The sequence below is a fragment of the Myotis yumanensis genome, unplaced genomic scaffold (genome assembly GCF_028538775.1).
Source record: "Myotis yumanensis isolate MYYU_CA2020_CCGP unplaced genomic scaffold, mMyoYum1.0.hap1 SCAF_15, whole genome shotgun sequence".
Classification (NCBI taxonomy): Eukaryota; Metazoa; Chordata; class Mammalia; order Chiroptera; family Vespertilionidae; genus Myotis; species Myotis yumanensis.
The window spans coordinates 18,841,474-18,863,544 of record NW_027223766.1 but is presented as its reverse complement, the minus strand read 5'-3'; the positions used below and the strand labels follow the sequence as shown (position 1 = coordinate 18,863,544).

General features: G+C 34.1%; 1 protein-coding gene across 1 annotated transcript in view; it reads right to left on the bottom strand.

Moving 5' to 3' along the window:
• ARFGEF1 (ARF guanine nucleotide exchange factor 1) overlaps positions 1–22,071 on the bottom strand; it is a 118,277-nt gene that overhangs the window by 12,293 nt on the left and 83,913 nt on the right. The window contains exons 21-33 of the mRNA XM_070392406.1: positions 19,327–19,455; positions 18,259–18,417; positions 17,419–17,569; positions 13,501–13,591; positions 8,245–8,285; positions 7,981–8,150; positions 7,487–7,638; positions 7,179–7,351; positions 6,248–6,408; positions 5,224–5,354; positions 1,844–1,973; positions 811–946; positions 591–729 (exon numbers count right to left, since the gene is read on the bottom strand). Coding sequence (XP_070248507.1) covers positions 591–729; positions 811–946; positions 1,844–1,973; positions 5,224–5,354; positions 6,248–6,408; positions 7,179–7,351; positions 7,487–7,638; positions 7,981–8,150; positions 8,245–8,285; positions 13,501–13,591; positions 17,419–17,569; positions 18,259–18,417; positions 19,327–19,455 — 1,763 coding nt within the window. The remainder of the gene's footprint in view (positions 1–590; positions 730–810; positions 947–1,843; positions 1,974–5,223; positions 5,355–6,247; positions 6,409–7,178; positions 7,352–7,486; positions 7,639–7,980; positions 8,151–8,244; positions 8,286–13,500; positions 13,592–17,418; positions 17,570–18,258; positions 18,418–19,326; positions 19,456–22,071) is intronic.

Here is a 22,071-nt window from a genome sequence, read left to right as displayed (position 1 = left end):
CATTTACAGCATCTAATTAAGTAGATTTACGTATCGTAGATGTACGGTGACGCTCTGGGCACGTCAAAGGGCCCTGAGGTACTGGGAAGTAAGGTCCAAGTCCGTCCTGCAAAACGTCCCGGAGGCATCAGCCACTAGGCAGACTCTCTCTTAGTTTCCCCGTTGATAAAAACTCCTTCACTACAATTCAAGCCAAATTTATCCCCTAGAAAATGATGAAAATTAACTGTAAAATGTGATAGGTGCAAATAAATCTTCCTAAGATGATTAAATCTACAGTAATTGAAATATATGTTATTGTTGTTTTAATTCAAGACCATGGCTTGGTTTAGTCTAGATAAATAAACCCTTACAAAAGTGGAATCACTTCATTATGACCCCAATTTTGGATGATCAGACTAAAGGTTTTGGTTTATAAAGAATTTAATTTATGTATTTGTTATGGATTATAGGAGTTTGATTTGTAATAAATACAAATTCAAGGAACAATGAGATGTTTGAAAAAGGATTCTGTTATGAGAAATCACTAGTTACTATCAAACCTTTTATGTCCATCATTCAAAATATAAAGTTGTATAAAATCATCTTACGCATGTGGGATTGTAGTTTTGAAGATATCCAGTGTGCAGTTACAAGTTTTATCCCAGATTTCTAGGGTAAATTTTTCCCCATTCAGGATAACAACATTCTCTAAGCAGTTTGTACCAGATCGTGCTAACTGCTCATTGTCTAGAAAAGAAAAGAGCAAATCATTTGTATATTACCAGGGTCCAATTTAACACTTTGTGTCACTATCTGGCACAGACATACCTTGCTGCACACACCAGTACAGCTGGGCAAAAATATCATCCAAAAGCACATCACTGAGCACTTCTAAATACTGGGTGAACACGTCACAGATGGCATACAGGGCATGATTACAGGTCGTTGTCATCCATTCAGCTTTCTGGGGGGGTGGGGCAGGGGAGAAAGTCAGACCATTCATCAACTACTAGAATTAAAAAAGAGGTATGTTTGCACGTGTAAAACGTAAGCCTATCCCAGTTCCTTTCAGACTTTTACTTCCCTCCAGAACATTACATTCACCTCACTTAATATCTGCTATCTATTTTTCTCCATTAGCCCATAACCCCTATGTATAAAATAATTTAACTATTTTTTGTACTGTTTGCTTTGATTGTGAAGAACTATCACTGCATTTTCTTGCTATTAGCATTATGACTTTTCAAACAATATGCATGAATAAACAGCAGGCCTTGCTCCAGCATATGACCGAACTTGAAATAAAGAGAAAGAAAAGGGTAGAAATTTATCCAAGTGGGACAGTATATCTTTTAAATTAAACTGACTTTCATGAAGTACAGTTATTTAAAAACACTATAAAAGACAAATAGGGCCATATAAAGTAAGTGTTTTTCTCAAATGCATAATGGACTAACCTGAACTGACTGACAGTTTTCAAAAATAGTTTTGTGGTAGTGCATACATATGTCTATTTATTACCATGTAGTCTTTAGTAATTCAGAATAAGAAGTCACTATGAATACTAAAGAAAGCTACTGGTGTTTATAGTTGTGACAATATTAAAGTGAGGAAAAGAAACTGGAAGTTCAACAAAAACATAAAAAAACAACAAAAAATCCCACCAATTCATTAACTCGGTTCTATCCCCAAATAGTGTTCTTGTTTATAAAGGCATACAATTTATTATAATGCCTTAAGGAAAATTTCTCTAGGAATTTTTTTCTGTTCAATATGCTTAATATGAAATATTAAAATGTATTAAGAAAAATATTAAGAGCCTCTTGACTTAACTATATTAAATGAACATTTCATGTCTTACCTCTGTCTGCTGTTCTGGCAATTTCATGTTGTCAAAGATTCTGAACACAATTCTAAATAAATCCTGCCACCAGTGTTTTTCGTAAGTGTGGCCGTAAGTTTTCATTATTTCAAACATTACTGTTAAACCCCTAAAGTGATATAATGTAATTAGTAAAACTATAACACCAAAAAAGCATTGCACATCAGAATCTCCCTCCTATTAACTGTTACAGTTCACAAAGCTACAGAAAACAAAGTTCAAAACTGGTTTTTACTTTGTTATACATCCAGCTTTCTTTAGAATGCATTTAGGAAAACATTTTAAATTTTTCTTTATTTTACTTTTCCTCCATTCCCACCCCATCATTCAGCATTTAAAAATAGTAAATGAAATTACAGATGGACACAGACCATCTTATTAGTGAATATTAATTTTGTGGCACTGTGACCAAAGAAGAAAATATATCAACTAACAGTCTAAGAAAAAAAAAATAGATTTTAGAAAATCTTTTTCAAAGAGCTATAGGAGTTTTTAGAGAATGCTATAATTGTTCATATAATATCTTCAAACAAAGAATTTGTAAAGCTAATCTACAAGATGTCCATTTGGGCAGGTCTGTTTTCTGCTGCATCCCAGGCACAGAGCATCTAGGAGGCACATGGTGAGTACTTGTTGAACAAATAAAGTGCTTAGTATCACTTTCTTTGAATAAATGTTAAACCTAAAATTCTAAATTGTCTTCCTGATTATCTTCATCAAGACTAGAGGAGGGTGTGTGTACACTGGGGGTTGGGGGGTAAAGGTTGATGGAGAGACTTGACTTGGGGTAGTGAACACACAACAGAGTACAGATGATGTGTTGTAGAATTGTGCACCTGAAACCCGTATAATTTTGTTAACCAGTGTCACCCCAATAAATTCAATTTAAAAAAATGACTGGTGTGTTAAGTGGTTAGAGCATCATCCCAGGAACCTAAGGGTCACAGGGTTGATTCCCAGTCAAAGGCACGTACCTGTGTTGCATGCAGGTTCCCTCCCTGGCCCTAGTTGGAGAGTATGGGAGGCAACATCGATGTTTCTCTCTCTCTCCTTCCTCTCTCCCTCTCTTACTTCCACTCTTTCTCTAAAAATCAATGGAAAAAATATCCTCAGATGAGGATTAACAAAAAACAAAAGGAAACAAAAAAACCCATTCATGTAGCTGTTAAAAAGCTTGATGTTTCCTCTGTTACTTTCTTCTAGCAAAATATAGGTATCCTTCGATTTAAAAAGGTTTATATTTCCAATAAGTCTGATGGTAAGCCAGAACAAAATTTTCTTTGAAAGGCTCCATAAAGACGACACATAGTCTAGCTTATTTGTTGCTATGTCTCCCTCAAGTCTAGTTCATGCCTGGTTCAAGTTAAGCTCAAAATAAGTATTTGTTAAATGAATGTGTAAAAATAACATTATGACAGTTTGCCTTACAGCAAGTTCATAACAGTTTATCTGATTCATAAGATACCTAATGTGTAATGAGCGGAAGTAAAGAAGCTAGTCCACATTTCCCTCCACAACGGAAAAGGGCTCCCTCTTCCTCCATCCCCTGAGCTCCAAACCCATTTCCTCTCTTGCTAAGTAACTGGATGCTAACTCCCATGTCTGGGGAGAAGGGAATGTGGGAAACCTGTTTTTTCTAGGCCCCCAAAGCAAACACAGATCTATAGAGGTTTTCAAGAATTTTTACTGTCGAAGAGGTCTTTTTTAAAACAATACTTCAGTTGCTAGTGTAGGGAAAAAGAATATTTGGGGCTCTAGGTTAATTATTTAACCATAAATCTACAACATTTTGAAGGAGTCAAATGAGAATGCAGGTGGAAGTATTTTATGATTAGTGTGTTATAAATAACAGCATTACATTTTTACATATAATCTAAATGACAGCCCTACAGATCCTAGGGTGAGGTAAGAAAATGAAAGCCATCATGGAAGAGTTTACTCATATTTTATCTCTTTTACTAACTAGAACACATACTTTCTCTTCCCTTTAATAACCAGAACCCATCCGTAATCGGAATATAAATATGGTGAGAAGTAAATCAGTGTGGTCCCAGACAAGAACAGGCTAAGAGGCTAAGAAAGCAGGCAGGTCCCTTGTCAGGATAAAATGTAATACACTGTTCTTGTGATTACTACACTCTGAGAAACTCGCAAGGTTGAGTCAAAGTTTGAGTTCTACTTTGGATAACTTACCTATGTCATAATTTTATTTTGTTATTATAAATACTATAAAAGTGAAGATTCTTAGGAAATAAATCAAACTTAACCTTGGATGGGGGTGGGAATGGGGTGATTCTGGCATAAGGGGAGGAAATATTCATTCTTTCATTACATTTCTATCATTGATTTATTATAAGTCTGACCATGTTTCTGGTTTTAAAATGTTCAGTGAACTGTCCAAATGACGAATGATTCTCCTAAAAAGATGGCATAATTCAATGAGGGATTTTAACATGAAACTGAACTCATGATACACTCAAGCACTTTTGACAGATACTGTAATACAAGTTGGTCATTTCAATTTCAAAGTCACAAATACAGAGTGAGAAAAATTATCTTATGGGACTGATCTGAGATGTAACATGAGAAGTGTATACTGAGCGCTTGTCTGGTTACATCATATCCAAAATAATTTCTTTACAAATTTGTTATATGTTCATATAGATCTTTTATTGAGAATATACTTTGGAAAGAGTTCAATTCTTTTTTAATAGATCTATGTTATTCAAAACTATATTACTGACCAGTCTTCAGAGAAAAAGTTCTTTACCTAAAATGCATCAAGGATACGCATTTGGAAATTCTTCCATCATTCTTTAGGAAATAAAATAAATTTGCCACTAACTTCTATTTTTTAATTGGAAACAAATGTATGAAAAAAAACAGAATGTGTAAAGTATTATATTAACATAGAAGCTAAAACACAAAGTAGGTTATATTTAAATTTAGTAGGCTATATTTAAATTTTAAGGAAAAGCAATATATTTCCATTTTTTAACACTGCTATAGCTTAACGTATTTTTAAATCTGCCTATCTAATAATTGTTATCTACATATATAAAAATCTAATATGCAAAGTGTCTCCTCAGGAGTTTGACTGACAGGGAGATGGCTCGCTCACTGACATGCGCAGACCACCAGGGGACCCCGGCCAGCAGATGGAAGGCCCCCATCTATCCTGATCGCCGGCCAAGCCTAGGGACCCTACCCGTGCACAAATTTCGTGCACCAGGCCTCTAGTATTTGATAAAACACATGATTTATGGCCTTTCACTACTAAACTTTGTGTTCACATAAGGAAAGTTAATTTAAGCTAAAATAAGCCTTACAAAATGTTAATTACAAATACTGATTGTTACCTGGTTCTTACATCTAATTTGCATCTATTGATGATACAGGATAACTCAAAGAGGATGGGGAACCATCCTCTCACCCATACCCTGTCTTCAGGCGCCACATTCATATCGTCGCTTGTGTATTCCTTAAAAGCCTTCAGGAAGAAAGGTAGGGTTATTAAAGGCAAAACATAATGCCTACATTAAGCACATTTCTCTCAAACTTTAAAAAATGCTTTACAAATCAAAGTGAACAATTGGATAAAACACAATAATTTATAAAAATGATGGCGATTATAACTTCCTATAAAGAGCACTGGACCAGAACCCAAAAGTTGGTTTCAGCTTCAACTCTGACACCAGATTTCTGCATTATTAACCAGGTTAAATCAGGTTTTCATTTTTACCATTTGAATGGTTATGACACCATGTAGCCACACTAACCACACTGGGGAAATGTGAGGTCAAATGAGTCAATGCAGGTTTAGGTAAAAAGTATAAGCACCCATAGGTCCATGTCAATATGCAGTAAAAATCTTATTACTAAATCTATGCTGTATCACTTCTCCTTATGGTGGTTATAAAGAGACTCAAATATGTGCGTTAAAGCTGGCAGGCAGGTTGCCAATTCAACCTTTTACTCCAGTGCTGAAGCCCACAGTCAACTTCAGTACTGCAGACGAAACACAACAGGCAAAAAGCCGCACAGCAATGGTTAAAAACACAGGCTTGGGTTCGAACTCTGTCTCCTTAACTAGCCCTGCAATCACAGACACATTCTTTAACTTCTTTGTGCCGCAGATTTCCTATCTGCATGGGACTGTAATTGTTATGAAGACGAAACAAGTTAATACGGGTGAAACACTCTGATACTTTCAATTAGCGTTAGCTATCAAGGACTGCCCATTATGGCTCAGAATCAAGCTCAGATAATTTTTGGGTTTACTGAAAAATAAACGCTTCATATCCTCTTAATTTCCAAGTAACTGTAGATCTCAGACTGGGAATAAATAGTCAGTAAAATTTTGTTTACAAAACGACACTGCACCTGCGGTCTGTCAGACACGTATTTTGCACAATGGCGAATGAGTCGGATTGCTTCCATACTTGTGTCTGGGAAAGCTGCATTGCACGCAAACTCAGACAAACACTTCACTGCATCCTGGAAGGAATCAATGGTCGCTGGAAAGTGTTTTTCAAACACAAGAGCTAAAAAGAGGGAAAAATGTATCAAAGTAATTATAATGTCAATTATTCTGAATTGCATCAAAAAATACATCAACCTGGTACACAGCAGGTACTATATCAACAGTTGTTGAGTGAGTACACAAAATTATGTTTAATCTCTCTTTATCTCAGTTTCTTAATCTATAAAATGAGAATTACAATATCCACAGGATAGTTGTAAGCACTAAAATAAAATAATGTAAGTAAAAATGCTTAATTCAAATAAGCACTCAAATAATAACTATGATAATGTCATTATTCTTGATGTTTTTGATGTTGGTCATCATTATAATCTTCCAGATAGGTATAACTTATATTTTTAATATTTTATTCTCCCTCAAAGTCAAAGTGTAATGGGTAAAAACAAAGACTTTGTCTTAAGGCTCCCTAGCTTTGAATATCAGCTCTATCACTAGTTCTGTGCCCTTAGGAAAATTACTTAACCTCACTGGGCCCGAGTTTCCCAATCTATGTATTAAAGAGGAGTGACATTAAAGATACTTATCTCATAGTTGTGAAGACTGAAGAAAATACATGCAAAGTACTTACAGGGCTTGTCATATAGTAAATGTCCAATAAACGTTAACTATAATAATATATTCATCATTTACTCTGCTATGTAGGCAAAACTTGAAAACCATAGTAGACCTACAACCTTATATACCTGAATTATCTTCTGAACAGATTATAGTTTCATTCATTCATTCCTTTTTTTTTCTTTTAACTTAAACACAGTTAAAAGAAATACTCACTGACAATATGCCCTGTTGTTTGGAATGCAAGTTCCACTATGCTTTCATCTTGATCGGATGCAGCTAGATGAAATACAGAGAAAATGTTCTTCCATCCAGACCGAATGTTAGCAGCTTGAGAATTCACCATCTGTGCTATACATCGCACAACCATATCTCGAATGGTTGGAGACCTAAAATATTAATTTAATTTCTTGAATAAGCATATAGATAAAACATCAGTTTTCTTTCCCTTTTTCTGTTTTTCTCCCTGCACTGAAAAATAATAAAGTATTTTTTGATATTAAGCAATTCAACAAATATAATACCTGTTCCGTTTCATTATATGTTCAAAAGGTCTTAAGAAATCCTTCTGGAATCTGAAATTAGCAAGCTCCCCTTTCTCTAAGAACTTCATTGACAATTGTCTCAAGGAGTCTACTGCAAAAATAGCTACGTCTTCATTAGGATTACAGCCAACCTGCAATGGCAACAGAAATAAAGGGTGCTAATGTCAGCGGTGAAAATATAATTTTTTATTTTTGTTTTAAAAATAGTGTATCATTAATAGTGTATATAAGTAAATCCTAAGATTCTTTATAAAAGCACTAATTGCTAATAATATTTCTCAATAAGAAAAACATTATTTTAACTAAATCCTTAAAACCTAGAGCTAAAGAAAAAACAGGACTCAAAGGGTTTTCTAAATTTAATCTTAAAAAAATTGCTTGGAAAGAAAAATTCTCAATTAGATTATGATAAGGAAATTTTACACAATGAAAAATAACATAAATGTAAGCAAATCCTATAATTATTTAAATACCTTATTAAAATGATCTCCAATAACTTCCCAAATTCGAGACCATTGCAATCTTATTCTTCCCATGTTGTAATATGATATTTCTACTATTTTTTGTAGACTAAACATTCTTGGATGTGTAGTGGAAAGTAATTCATCCATAGACACAGCACAGAGCCAACGGACAAAATCCACTATAATATAAATAGATTTACAATTTTTTAGCTTAATGTTCAAGTCTTTTAGCCAAACAACCAGTTTATAAGTGAAATAAATGTACATACTTACCAATAGCATTTCCATCTAGCCTTGTAGACCCTGTAAATATTCTAAAGGAACAGAACAACCCCATGATTAAAAATTGTATAGCCTGAAAAAAACATGTATAGTCTCACATCTATTACATCAATTCAAATGTGGCTACTTTTATCTGTTTTAAAGGAACTAAAGAAATCAGGTAGTCAAATGAAAATTTTTATTATCCTATACTTTAGAAACTATAATTTGATGTTCTTCCCTCTTACCTTTTCATTCAGTAATATATTAAAGTAAAGAATATATGGTTCTAATTTTATTAGTAAATTTACAAAAACTAGTTATGAGACTCAGAAGAAAAATATTAATTTGTAAAACTAATAATTGGTACACTATAAAACAGAAAAATTTTCAATCTTTTCCTGATTATCTATTAACATTAACAAAATTTTAAAATGAAAAATTCTACTTAATTTCTACAAGTAATGTATGTTTGATTAGAAAATTCATTTATGTCACGTTACAAGCGATTTAACAGAACCTTACAAATAGTCTCCAAGAGTTTAACCAAGAAGTAGCTGACTGACTTTTCTTAGGGCATTCAAATACTTAGTGTTAAGCAATGCTGTCCAGCTTTGCCCAGACTTCTTCACTGAGTTCTGTTTCTGTGTTTCAAAGTTTCATAAAAGACTTCAGCATAAACATATTAGTCCTCTTTTTTAAAGTCTGCATTTTTATCTATGCACTCAGTGGGTTTATAACCAAGGGTTTGAATGTGACTTCCAGAATGAAATGATATTCCTCAATTTAAAATAAATACCATAAGATCTGCATGGTAAAGAAGAAAACTTAAAGGCAGGAGCAGGTCAAATATTAAACTTAGAAATAAAAGTAATCATAACAGTAACAGCTACCAATAATCACAAGGTGGGTATTATCCTGACTGCTTAATATATCCATTCAAAATAATAACCAATATCTTGGGAAATAGGTACCATTATACTCCCAATTTTATGGGAATTTCCTAAAAGTATCAAAACTAGTAAGTGCTAGAGCCAAGATTCAAACCAGGACAGCCTGACTCCAGAGGCCACCTTCTTCTTCTTCTTCTTCTTCTCTTTTTTTTAATATATTTTATTGATTTTTTACAGAGAGGAAGAGAGAGGGATGGAAAGTTAGAAACATCGATGAGAGAGAAACATCGATCAGCTGCCTCCTGCACACCTCCTGCTGGGGATGTGCCCGCAACCAAAGTACATGCCCTTTCAGGCTGACGCTCTGTCCACTGAGCCAAACCGGTCAGGGCCAGAGGCCACCTTCTTAACCACGGAGCTACATTGCCCCACACTTACTTGAGCAAAACGTAATTTAAACATTTTAAATATATTCTAGTTTTTTCCTGCATCCATAATATAAATGTTCTGAGTATATTATTTTTAAGATTAAAACAATAGCATATTGTTAGTGCCCTTGAATGCCTATCTATGTGTTCTGGCAATGAGTAACAAAAACAAGACTGGAAAAACTACTTAGAAACTAACAACACAATAACTCAGAATCTGACCTCCTGCTAAAGGAATATCTTGAGATTTCCCATACTGCTCTTCTCAAGAGAACAAAACAACAATTCAAAGATCTGGCTAAAAACACAATCTGGGAGAAAATATAAGAGTAATAGGGCCCATTTAATTCAGTGATTTGACTAGATCCAGATATTAACATATACAAAGCTTTCACATGAACAAACACTGAAAATGGCTAGACTATGCATTATATGTGTCATTAGCCAATTTATCAAACTGCAGGTATCCCCAAGGAGCAATGTAAAAAAACAAAACAAAAAAAACAACCCACACCAAAACCAGAGTCAAAACTAAATAGTATAGGAGAAAGAAATGAAACAACAACAAAAAATGTTTAACTGAGAAAGAGGCAAGTGGCAAAAGTTGAAGGGGTAAAGAACAGAAACAGAAATGGAGATTATATATAACTAGAGGGGATATATGCAACTCTGAATGCAGTGAAATAATGGAGAACAATGGCCACAGAGGGGTTGCAGCAGCAATTAGATGGGTCCTGTAGACCCAGGTGATGATGGAAGGCAGTGGAAGCACACATTCTGGGAAAGCGTATTCAGATGCCTACTCACTTGGTAACCTCTGAGAGGTGCCCTATTTCTGGTAATGCTTCGCTAAACATAAGTGATAGATAGAAGCACAATGGTCTGTGGAGGCATTTAAAATTAAGCCTTAATATACCAAGGCAGGAGAAAAAAGCTGTTTCACAAAATCAGCCTATGAAATAGATTCTAAAGTCCCTGTAGGAAAAGCAAAGGACAGTAGCATGAGGATCTTGTGTGCTAATATTAAAAGACATGTCCGGAGGTGTGAGTAGAAAAATAAATTTGATATATTACTGATTCATCCATATCATGATAGTAATACAGCAATGCCAAAAAAAAAGATTGACCAAACTTGCAGATTCAAGATTTAAAAAACATTAAGCTGTATGTAACACACAGGCTAAGTAAATTACTATATATGTAAAAATTTTTCACAGTGAAATATCTGAGGTAACATTTATTTCTTATATCTACCTGAAAGATATTTTTGAGCAAACGAAGTGGGGGGTGAGCTGTATGTATTTTCTAAATAGTGACAATGTTTCAAAGTGTGAAATGAGCCAGTTACAAAACTAGATCTGATGTGCTTCAAAAACCGTAAAAACAAAAACCATGGTATTAATTAACTGTTTTTTTTGTGTTTTTTTTTTTTTTTTTAACTTTTAGAGATAAACCATTCTGGGACAAAAATCCATCCCTGCATAGTTTAGGATACCTATAAAATTGGTCTAGTTTAGCAATGGCTAGCAAATTCTACCCTAGCAAATCCTAGAGGATTAGGTACTCCAGATTAAAGTGCACAATATTCTCCTAAATTCTAATGGATTCCTAAGACTACAAAAGTGGAGATAATTAGGATATATTATCATTAAAAACTTGAAGGTTTTTAATGGAATCAGCAATTTTTCTGTTAAGAAACAGAAGCTATAAATAATTAAGCAAAAAAGAATTATTTTTATTTTCATTTTTAGTTCCTATACTTGTCAGAAGAGATTTTTCAGAACAATAGGCCTAAGAGTAGGAAAATTATTGTTTTTGCTGGATGAGTACAGTTTTCAAGGATGATACCTGGTAATATTTCACCACTGTCTTGAATTCCAGGGCAATCTCAGTTAGCTTATAGACTAGAGTCCAAATATTACATATGAATATAACCTCAGATATCTGAGAAGAAATTCAGAAGAAATGTAATGAAAAAATGAAATGCACCACACAAGAATAATATAATCTTATAATATATCAAAGATGTAGCTTTTATTTTCATTATAAGCTAAAATTTAAATACTGAGTTTTTATATAAAATTGGACATTAATTTTATGTTTGCAGAAGACTTTGGTGATGATGAGTTTGAGAGGACAAAGTACTAATAGTACTTATGCTAGGATACCTGTGAAACAGTATAAATTATTAAAACAGACAAGCATATTATCTGTTCAAATGAGTGACATGTCTACCTATAACAAACAATGGATAGTTGAATAAATCAGAACGAGGTATGCTCATATAAAGTATATTATGGAAACAGAAATAGTAGGTAAAATGTTGACTCTTGCCTGAAGAGATTCCCATAATGACAGTGAAGGTGATTTTCTGGAAAGCAAGAAAACCACTTGGAAAAAAGCTACCCTGATAGCAGAAAGGCAGACATTACACTGCTCTGAAGTTGCACATGCAGGTAGAGAGGTTTAGAGTGCACACTCAAGATATGCTGCTTGACTATACGTCTTGGCTCCATTCCCCAAAACTCTCTATGAATGAAACAGTCATCAAAATAATGAAGGCCCAGTAAGCCTGGTTGTGGAATGAGCAAGTTATTTCATTTCCCCACGTCTCAGTTTCCTTATCTGTAAATTGAGGACAATAATACTCATCTAATGAGGCTACTTAAAGGATTAAACTAATAATACAGGTAAAACACTTTGAAATATACCAACCATGTGGTAAACCTTCTAATTATATAGTGGGTATATCAGTGGTTCTCAACCTTCCTAATGCTGCGACCCTTTAATACAGTTCCTCATGTTGTGGTGACCCCCAATTTCATTGTTACAAATTGAACATAATTAAAGCATAGTGATTAATCACAAAAACAATATATAATTATATATGTGTTTTCTGATGGTCTTAGGCAACCCCTGTGAAAGGGTCATTCGACCCCCAAAGGGGTGGCGACCCATAGGTTGAGAACCGCCGATATAGATGCTACACAATCTTTCTTCATCCTTCCCAAGAAAAATGCAAATAACCTCCTTCCCCTAACAAAAAAGATTGCAAGTGGACATTAAGAATTATTTTCAAGGATAAAAGTTCCAGGGAGTACTTCCAGGGTCAGTAGCCTGGAACACTCTAGTTCTGTCTGTACTTAGAGCAAAAAGTTTTATGTGATGCAAAGTAAAATAATGGATCAGCATGAGTCTCAAAGCACCAAAACAAACAAACAAATAAACAAACAGTACATATTACATTTATATTTTTGCAAGTTTCCATAAAAAGTGGCAAAGAAAAAAAATTTAAATGTTAGATTTGTAAAATGTTAAGTTTCAATTTGGGGGGCATTCATCTGGTAAAAACTAATATTAAAAAAAAACACCACACCACTAAATGTTCTATATACTAGAAATTTTTAAAATCTGAAACTAAATATTCCCATAGTAAAATAAACCAGAGTATGGTTTTTCTTTTAGAAAACAAACTAAAAATGAGGAATACCTGGTAATGTCTATAATATACCAATTTCCAAGTTCTTTCCAAAGAAGCTTATAATAATGAGAATTGCCAGCAAATCCCTTCCTTTTACCCCTAATGCAGTCCTCTATCAGAAAGAGAAAGTACACTCTGTTTCCCAATAGGGATAATAAGGGGAATGTTTTCTATACAGGAAATCAAACATTTGTGTTCTTTTTCATCAAGGTTACTATTTGCCTAATGCCCACTAATATCTACTAAAACTTACATTATCATACTGTTTCTTTCCTATATTCTATAACCTAAAATGCAAAAGTATGTGCTTCATCATTTAAATCACATCATATTACAATACAGTCTTACATTACTTAATGAAAGTTTTTTTGGCAATAAAATTTTGTTTACTACTGTGCACAAAATATCTAAATGCTACAGAATTAAACCAGTTTCATTTGAAAAGGGAATAAAGTGAATACCTTACCTATCTACAGCAACAACAACACTTTGAGAACTGGTTTCTCCAATGGATTCCTGAATACTTGCTATCTGCTTCCAGTCCACATTTCCTCCAACTACCACACATAAAAGAGAGTTAATTTCAGTTTGAAAGTAAGTCTGAATGCTGGAAGAACACACTTAGAGTTCTAAAATACATTTCTAAAATCAGTTATTTTCCTAATGAAAGAAAGAATGCTTTGGGTGAACAATTCATTTGGCATCAGTGACCTTTATCAAGGCAAAATGTGCTTAATGAGCTATACTAATTGGTACACAGACATGGTTATAAAGATGTAAACTGTGTTTGCAAAAATTACACAAATTAGGGCCACTGAGAATTTAGAGCACAAATTAATGACATTAGGCATAATTACTCTTAGTGTTTAAGAAAGACAGTACTAGTTCAGGTTCCAATGATACCCTCTAAGGATGACTCCCAACTCCACATAATCAGATCTCCCCTGTCATTTAATCTCCAGTCCCTGTTTATAAATGCTTATTGAAAATTCTAACTATATGTTCTAACATCCTCTTATTCAAAAGAATTTATTTTCCCCAAAAAACTGGTTCCATATGTCAGACAGCAGAACAACTTCCCCAAGTTTTCAAACTCTTAACCTTACAATCATCTTCAAGATCTTTCCACTAGTCACTAAATCTTTCTTTTGACCTGTTTTCATATCATTCATTAATTTTCATTCCTACTCAGTTGAGATGCTTATAATTTCAGGCCCAGATAATTGAAAGTTTCCTGAATGCTTTCTTTGCTGCTAATTTCTCCCCTCTTAAATCTCTCCTTCATTCTCTTGCCAGATTAACTTTCCTAAATCACCAGCTTCATTTTGCTTACTATTACTTTCAGGATAAAGTATAAACTTTTCAACACAGCATTTAAGGCAGTTCCCTTCAACATTCTAGACAATATAGCGTCTCTATTCAGGGCATTCCCTCAACTATCTAAAACCCTATCTACCAAGACCCAGTTTGAGTTCCCAATGAAGGATTCCTCTCCACTGCTCTCATCTTCCTCTGAACTAAGCATTTACTTATAGAAGTACTACTCAAATCAGAATTTCTTCCATATAGTTTCATATAAATTACTTTGGTTGTGTTAATATTGCCTTCTCAGCCAGATAAAAAGATCCCTAAGGTTAGGAACCAAGACATATACATTTTTTTTGTGTATCCCCCTACACTTCACTCAATATTAAGTGCAAAGCAGATGCTCAATAAATACTGTTGACTTGACTGACCAGATACTCAATAAATGCCTTTAAGAATGGAAACATAATAGATGACATTATTTAAACTAGCTGGACTCAATTCTATTCTAGCAACCAAACAAAGTAAAAAAGATGTCCTGTCCTCAGAGTTAACAATTTACCAGGAGAGACACAACTTACAACCAACTTTAATACAATGTAATGATTACTTCATGACTGAAACAAACTAATTATATATAATACAAATTTTGCTAAATATAATTAATTTTGATGGGATAAAGGAGAATGGGGATGTTAACTCATGGGAAGGTTTCAAATATGAAATATTAATTTAAGTTGGACCCAGAAGGATGATCATGTGGGAAAGGAGACAAGAGGAAAAGCAATTCAGGTAGAAGGAGCAGCATATATAACGTACTGGAAGTGTGCAAGTGGATCAATCAGATAAATATATACCCAGCCCTATCAACTCGGCTAAAATGAAATACTTAGTACATTAATAAATTGTGCATAATTTATATTGGTGCATAACTTACTTGGTACAAAAATTAATACTTGGTATATAAACTAATACTTGGTGCATTATTAAATGCTGTTAATAAAGGATATTATTTAAACACACACACACACACACACACACACACACACACACACACACAGACTAAACCAACTAGATTGTCTGTTCTACATCATCTAGCCTTAATTCTGACTACAGCATCCTGCTGAAGAAAGCATCTGTTGTCTGGATAGGTGACAGGGCACAGATGTACAGGGGTGATCATCTGCTACATGGGATTAACCAATGAGATGGCCTGAAAGGCGAGCTCTGCCTAACAGGCCAAGTCAAAAGACTGGCTCTCTCTTGAATGTAGACTCAAAAATGAGAGACCTGATCTATCAGGAGTGAGTGGAAAATGGGGCAGGCTAAAAGAGGTAGATAATATAAGAGAAAGCCTAGATAAAGCATGAAAGAGGTAGAAGAGTATGGTTGGTTACTTGAATGGCTTGGAAGTCTGACATTTTTATTTCACTTCCAGATCCCCAAAAGTGTGTATTTTTCTGTAAATGCACTTCTCCTGAAAGAATAAGGCAGACCATCTCATATCCTTGCAACCTAAATGGCACAACGGCACAGTGAACAAATTAATTTTAATTCACTTCCAAATATACTAATAGTAAATGTTATCAGCATGCATTATTTATTGTTTGATTAAACTTTTAGGAGATAAAAAACTTCACTGCTATTTTATTTTTAGTGTAACCTACTTCTGTTGCTTGGCAAAATGGAGCCTTGGCAATTTGTACTTGTCATTATTTTGGCCTTCCCACACTCCTTAGTTCTTAAAAAAAAAAAAGGCCTTTCAAAAGCTATTGAATCAATCATTGCACATTCATTTCACTTGCCTGTAAACATTTTTCATCTGTATCTTGTGCTATCTTCTGGAGTAATTATAGTTCTAATGTTCCAAGTCAGACTTCCAGATTATATAAGTCACCATGCAGGTGCTCAGGCAGTTCTAAATCCTGCTGCTGGGTCACCAAGTTATTAGGTCTACAACTGCATCACCCAGAACCACAGCATCTAAGACACAACTGAGGTACAGACTGCACTGCTGGCTGACACAGTTGGATAACCACTGGGAACTAACTGTCCCAGTCCAACTTGAAGCCACATATGGTCCTGGTCTTTACTTCTTTCCCTATGGATTGTTTTTCAAGCTTGAAATTCTTTTGGATTTCCTAAGAATTTTTACTGCAAGCAACAACAGAGAAATCACTAAAAGATAAAAAGAGAAATTTTCCAGAAATATAATGTTACAGTACAAAGCTTTAAAAGGTAAATACTCCTAGATCTCAGGTGTATTCCTTCTTGCTAAGTCATGTCTCTAGATTTCTTGGTTAAAGTGGGGTGGGGAATAAGGACAGAGAATAATCCAGAAACCATTAATAGATTTGCCTACATACCAAATCCATTTATATATATTCTTATTTAATCCTAACAACTCTATAAGTAGATATTACCATTAGTTTGAAAAAGATAAAACCAAAGCTCAGAGAATTAGTTACTTGCACACAGTCAGGAAGAAATTTGCAGAATTCAAACCCAAAAGTATAGTATTCAAAGTGAAAGACATTCTAAACTTTGCCTCTTCCCTGATGAAACTTTTTTCCATTTATGACTAAAAATGCATGGCCTTTGGCTCTCCTGTATCCATTAATATTTTCCTTTTTTTCTATTGGGTTAAATCTGGAAGTTCCTGGCTAGAATGAGCACATGGGAAACCATGGTGGCAGAAGAATTTAGGTAGGTCTGCACAGTACCTTTAAAAAACCTGAATGTGAGTGCTTTCTCCAGTTGCCCTTACTATTTACAATCTTATACAAGCCTTCACTCATTTAAGTTACCTACTTAGTCTTAAAAGCAGTAACTTTAAACTGTACCTTTCTTCTACCCCCAACTATGAGATTAAGAGTAAACCTCATTTAATGTTGCAAACTATTTCAGGCAAAAAAGACTTAGTTCTCTATACATTCATCTTGCTTTTCCTCAGAACAATAGCCAATGGGCATTTTATCATATCCCTCCAATTACATTTCATTCCTACAATAAAGTTACTTAGATTGAATAAGTTAAACAATTTTTGATACTTCATAGAAATAATTTGTAAAATGCTCACCCAGCCCTAGCCCCACAAATTCATCAGGAGCCTGATCTTTCATTCCAGTAAGAGATCCTTCTCTGCCTCGCACTGTTCCAGAAATGTACCGAGGTTTCACTCCAGTTCCTATAAGTTGTGCAAGCTCCAACTGACTGATGCACTTCAGAATCTTAATTTTAAAAAAGAAGAAAAAACTTAATTCCATGTTAAAAATGTTTGCAAATATATTTAAATGTATGCAGCCAGGATTTAAACTTAGGCTACATTATCAATCACTAGAGGCCCGGTGCACCGGCCTGCGGGGACCAGTGACCTCCGCACCGCTTCAGCCTGGCCTTACCCTCGTTCATCAGGCTCCAGCCCACTGTTCTCGTTGACCACGCACAGTATGAAGTAGTGCTCAAAGCCGCAGGCGGTCAGGGAGGAGCCTGAGCCCGGGCTGGGCACCCTGCTGCTCCCACTCATCCTGGCCCCATTGAGCCTGCCGCCACTAGTGCGTGTAGAGGTAGTGTCCACGGGAGAGGATCATATAGCTTAACTCCCTAGCCGTCAGCCCAGCGTCTAGTGCCCATCTGCAAGCTGAGCAGCACTCCCACTGTGAGAGCACACTGACCTTCAGGGGGCATCTCCTGCGTTAAGCGTCTGCCCCCTGGTGGTCGGTGCACGTCATAGCTACTGACCAGTCATCCGGTCTTCTGGTCGCTTAGGCTTTTATATATATAGATTATAAAAAGCTATCTGTATCTATCCTGAATGTACTTAATTTTCTCCCCAAACACTTAGGCATGTCAGTGATAGAATATTTAGCTCATTTTATAAATCAAATTACAAAACTGAAAACAGAGAAAGTGCTTATACCTCATGCCATGAATTTCCTAAATAATTTCCATCTGTATGAGCCACTGTGATAAGCGTTTTTATTGTGTCAATGTTCTTCTGTTTCATTTCAGTAATACCAGAACTCACTGTAAGTAAGGTAAATCTTGCTAGTGCCTGAACATACGCATCTCTTTCCAGCTATAAAAAAGAGAAAAGTATACTTGACATGGTTGTAAACACAACAGAGTGATCCTTAATTCCCTAATGACAAACTGTTTACTTGTTTAGTAAGTTTTTAACTGACAAATCATAACTTATATACAATACCTCAAACTAGAGTGTTTTTTTAAGATAAATGAAACAAAATTTCTAAAATACAAAGGTGAAAGTGTCAAATCAAGATGAGATTTTATTAATAATAAATTCACATAGTAGAAAAACATTCACTGAATATTTGTTTCAAGTACTGTGTGAACTAGCAGAAACCTTACTTATAAACTTGCTCACTTTTTCATTACAAGTAGACTGTGCTTTTTAAGTCCTATCATTCATAATATAAAATAGTTTTAAAAAAAGAAAGCAAGCTTTGACTACATTTATTATCAGACAAAGCATATAAATTACTAGAAGGGGCTATCTTCATGAAAATTATGTACTATATACCTGGTTTTCTTAAACTTGTTCTGAGGGTTAAGACATATACACACACATACACACATATATATATATGAAACAGTTTATTCTTATATTATTATTAATTATTGTATTATTCTCTATATGAACAATTATAAACCTACTTTCTGTATATAAAATATGAAAATATATGTAATTCAATAAGAACTTGCAACATATTTATTTAAATAAGATATCAAAATTAACATATAGGAATTCAAAGTCTTGGGGAAGAATTGCAAACCAAAGTTATTATGAATTTTAGGCACATCAGTATAGAACTACTCTGTCATAGATTCTCAGATTCTTAAATATTAAGATTTAAATTACATCATAAGCTTGAAATTCGTTTTTCCTAAGTCAAACATAAAAAAATAATTTAAACTATAGTAATGGCATAAGTAGAATGACTACAAAGGCAAATTTCTTTATTACCTGAATGCTGAAAATGCATGCAATTCTGATTGCACATCTTATACCTTCCAGGCAAAGAGAAGCTACTTCAGTATCATCACAGTCTTGTAGACCCACGCTGAATGCAGCCAGAAAAGGTGTCCAAGCCAACTAGGAAAATTAAAATTTAAAATATATCATGTATATTCAAGTGTTAATTAAAAATTATGATAATACTACATTCATATTTCTCAAGGCTTTCAGACAATAAATAACTTGAAGTTCTGAAAAAAAAAAGCAATAAATTTCTTAGCATAGCTATTTGGAAAGCTTTCTTAGACAAAAGGAAAGAAAACGATTTAATGCTGCCTGGTCTTAAATAAATAAAAGAATAAGATCATAAATTCAGTAGAAGGCATTACGAATATTTTAAGTGCAGCATTTATAAATTATTCACATCAATAAAATGGGATAATCAGTATTCAAAAATGATATCACTTATACCCCTGACTTAAGAACTCATCTCTCTCTGCAAGCTTTTTCCCTTGCAATATCATGGGCTTTTTATTTCCAAGAAAATCCTTTAGCATTTTCTACTTGCAGCAATTCTATTACTTTCTTTACTTTAAGCATGCTCCCTGGACATCATTTAGCCTTTTTTTTTTGCAGTCAAATACTTTACATTGACATGTCAGCAATAACCCTGGACAATACTTTAAAAATATAGTTCAATAAAATATTTCTTCATTATAGACAGTGAAAGCCAACAAACACTAAATTTTACTATAAAAACTGAATACCTACTTTTAATGGAAAACAAAAGAAGAGCTACCCTTTGACTGCTGAACATGCTAATGTCAAAACATAGAGATTAGTGTGTGCGTGTATGACTTTGACATGTCTGATGTGAGAGTATTTGCTTTTAATAAGTCGTCATGAAGCAAAACTATAAACCATATAGCCATACAGATGAAAAAATGTTTATATGAGTGAGCTATAGCAATGACAACTAAAATGTTTAAAAGATCTAAAAAGTTTTTAGCATTATGAAGGAAAACACAACACTCTGCTTGTAACAGCATAAAGTTTAGAAATAAAGTGTATAATCCCTAACAAATATCATAAACCACAGTACCTAACTTCAAGTCTTAGCTTTGCCACTTATTTAATCTTTCTGAAACTCATCTTCCTCCTGTTTAATAACTGGACTATCACTGTGAAGAGAAGCTTTGGGCAGCATATGAAGTGCAGGACTTTTAAAATATAAAGTACTACATGGAAGTAATAAATGACACATTCCACTAGAAACCCTGTATAACATTTTATGGAAGTGTATGGTCCATAAGCCAGTAAAAAATGTTTAACTCGATTAGAAATTAAAAACAATGATTTCTCCAATCAAATCACATTGAATAATATCCAGGGACAGTGAAATTAAATTGCCTACTCATAATTGTATAAACCTTTACAGAATACAACTTGCCAATTGTAGAAAGATTCCTAGTAATGTGTATATCCCTTCATAGTATAATGCACTCTAGGAATCTCTCATTTATTCCTTGACCCTGTCAGTGCTTATTATTGAGCACTGGCTACAAGTGAGCAACTGTGCCAGATATTGGGAAAAGTGAACAGAATAGATGTAGTCCCTTGCCTCATGGAGCTTAAAGTACAGTAAAGAAGCATACTAGCCTTATGTTTTAATACACATATTAAAATAAATGTACAAATACAAATGGTTATAAATACAATGAAGGAAAAGAATAGCATGTTATGAAAAGGGACCTAATTTGAATTAGAGGGGTCAGAGCAAAACTTTCTGAAAAGGTAACATTATAAGTGGAAACTACACAGGCAAAGAAAAGAGCATTCTAGACACAGGACACAGCTTATAAGAATGCTCTGGAGAGAAAATAATTTAGAACATTCTAGAAGCCTAAAGAATGCCAGTGTGATTGCAGCACAGTAAGAGACAAGAAACGGAAGAGTTCTAGCAATGAGTTTGGAAAGGCAGGTGGTCTCTAGACCCTCTCAGTGTGCTAATTTCATCAAGTGTCATGCAAAGTCAGTGAAGATCCTTAAGGAAGAAGGTGAAACTGCATTTTTTCTTTTAAAAAGATCACTCTGGCTTCTGTAAATGGATAGGTGCACAGTATTAAGAGTGAGAAATGAGTGTGTCTGAAGAGAACAATGGCAGTGCTTAGAGGATGTTTAAATAAACTATAACTAATCCATATCATAAAATCTATTGACAAATTCTTAATGATACAGGGAAATACTTATGTGAGAAACCGCAAGATAAAAAAAAATTCTATACATAATACGATCACAACTGTTTAAGATAAAAAAGTAGTATATTAACAAAAGGTTTTTTCTGAATGGCTGAATTATGGCTAGATCCTTATTTTGCTTTTTTCTGCCTCCCCCTTTACAAAAACATTTGAAAAACAAAACAAAAGAAGGGTATAATATTATTCCAAACAAAAAAGCTGCCTTATAAAATATATTTTATAATAAAGAAAAAGTGTTTATAACATTTCAACATGATTTTCTATTATTATTCCAAAAGATAAAGCCAGTTATACACCACTATTCCTTTTAACATTACCTCCTTAGCCCCCCTCCTATTCTATAATTCTCCATCAACTTTTAGCAATATCATTCTCACTTAGACCTTGAAGTAGGGGTAAAAGTAATTATAAAATTTTACACCTAAAAGGAAGCACAGGAATCTTGTAGACATTTTCACCACCCATACATATGTATAGTGAAGTCTGCATTAGAATT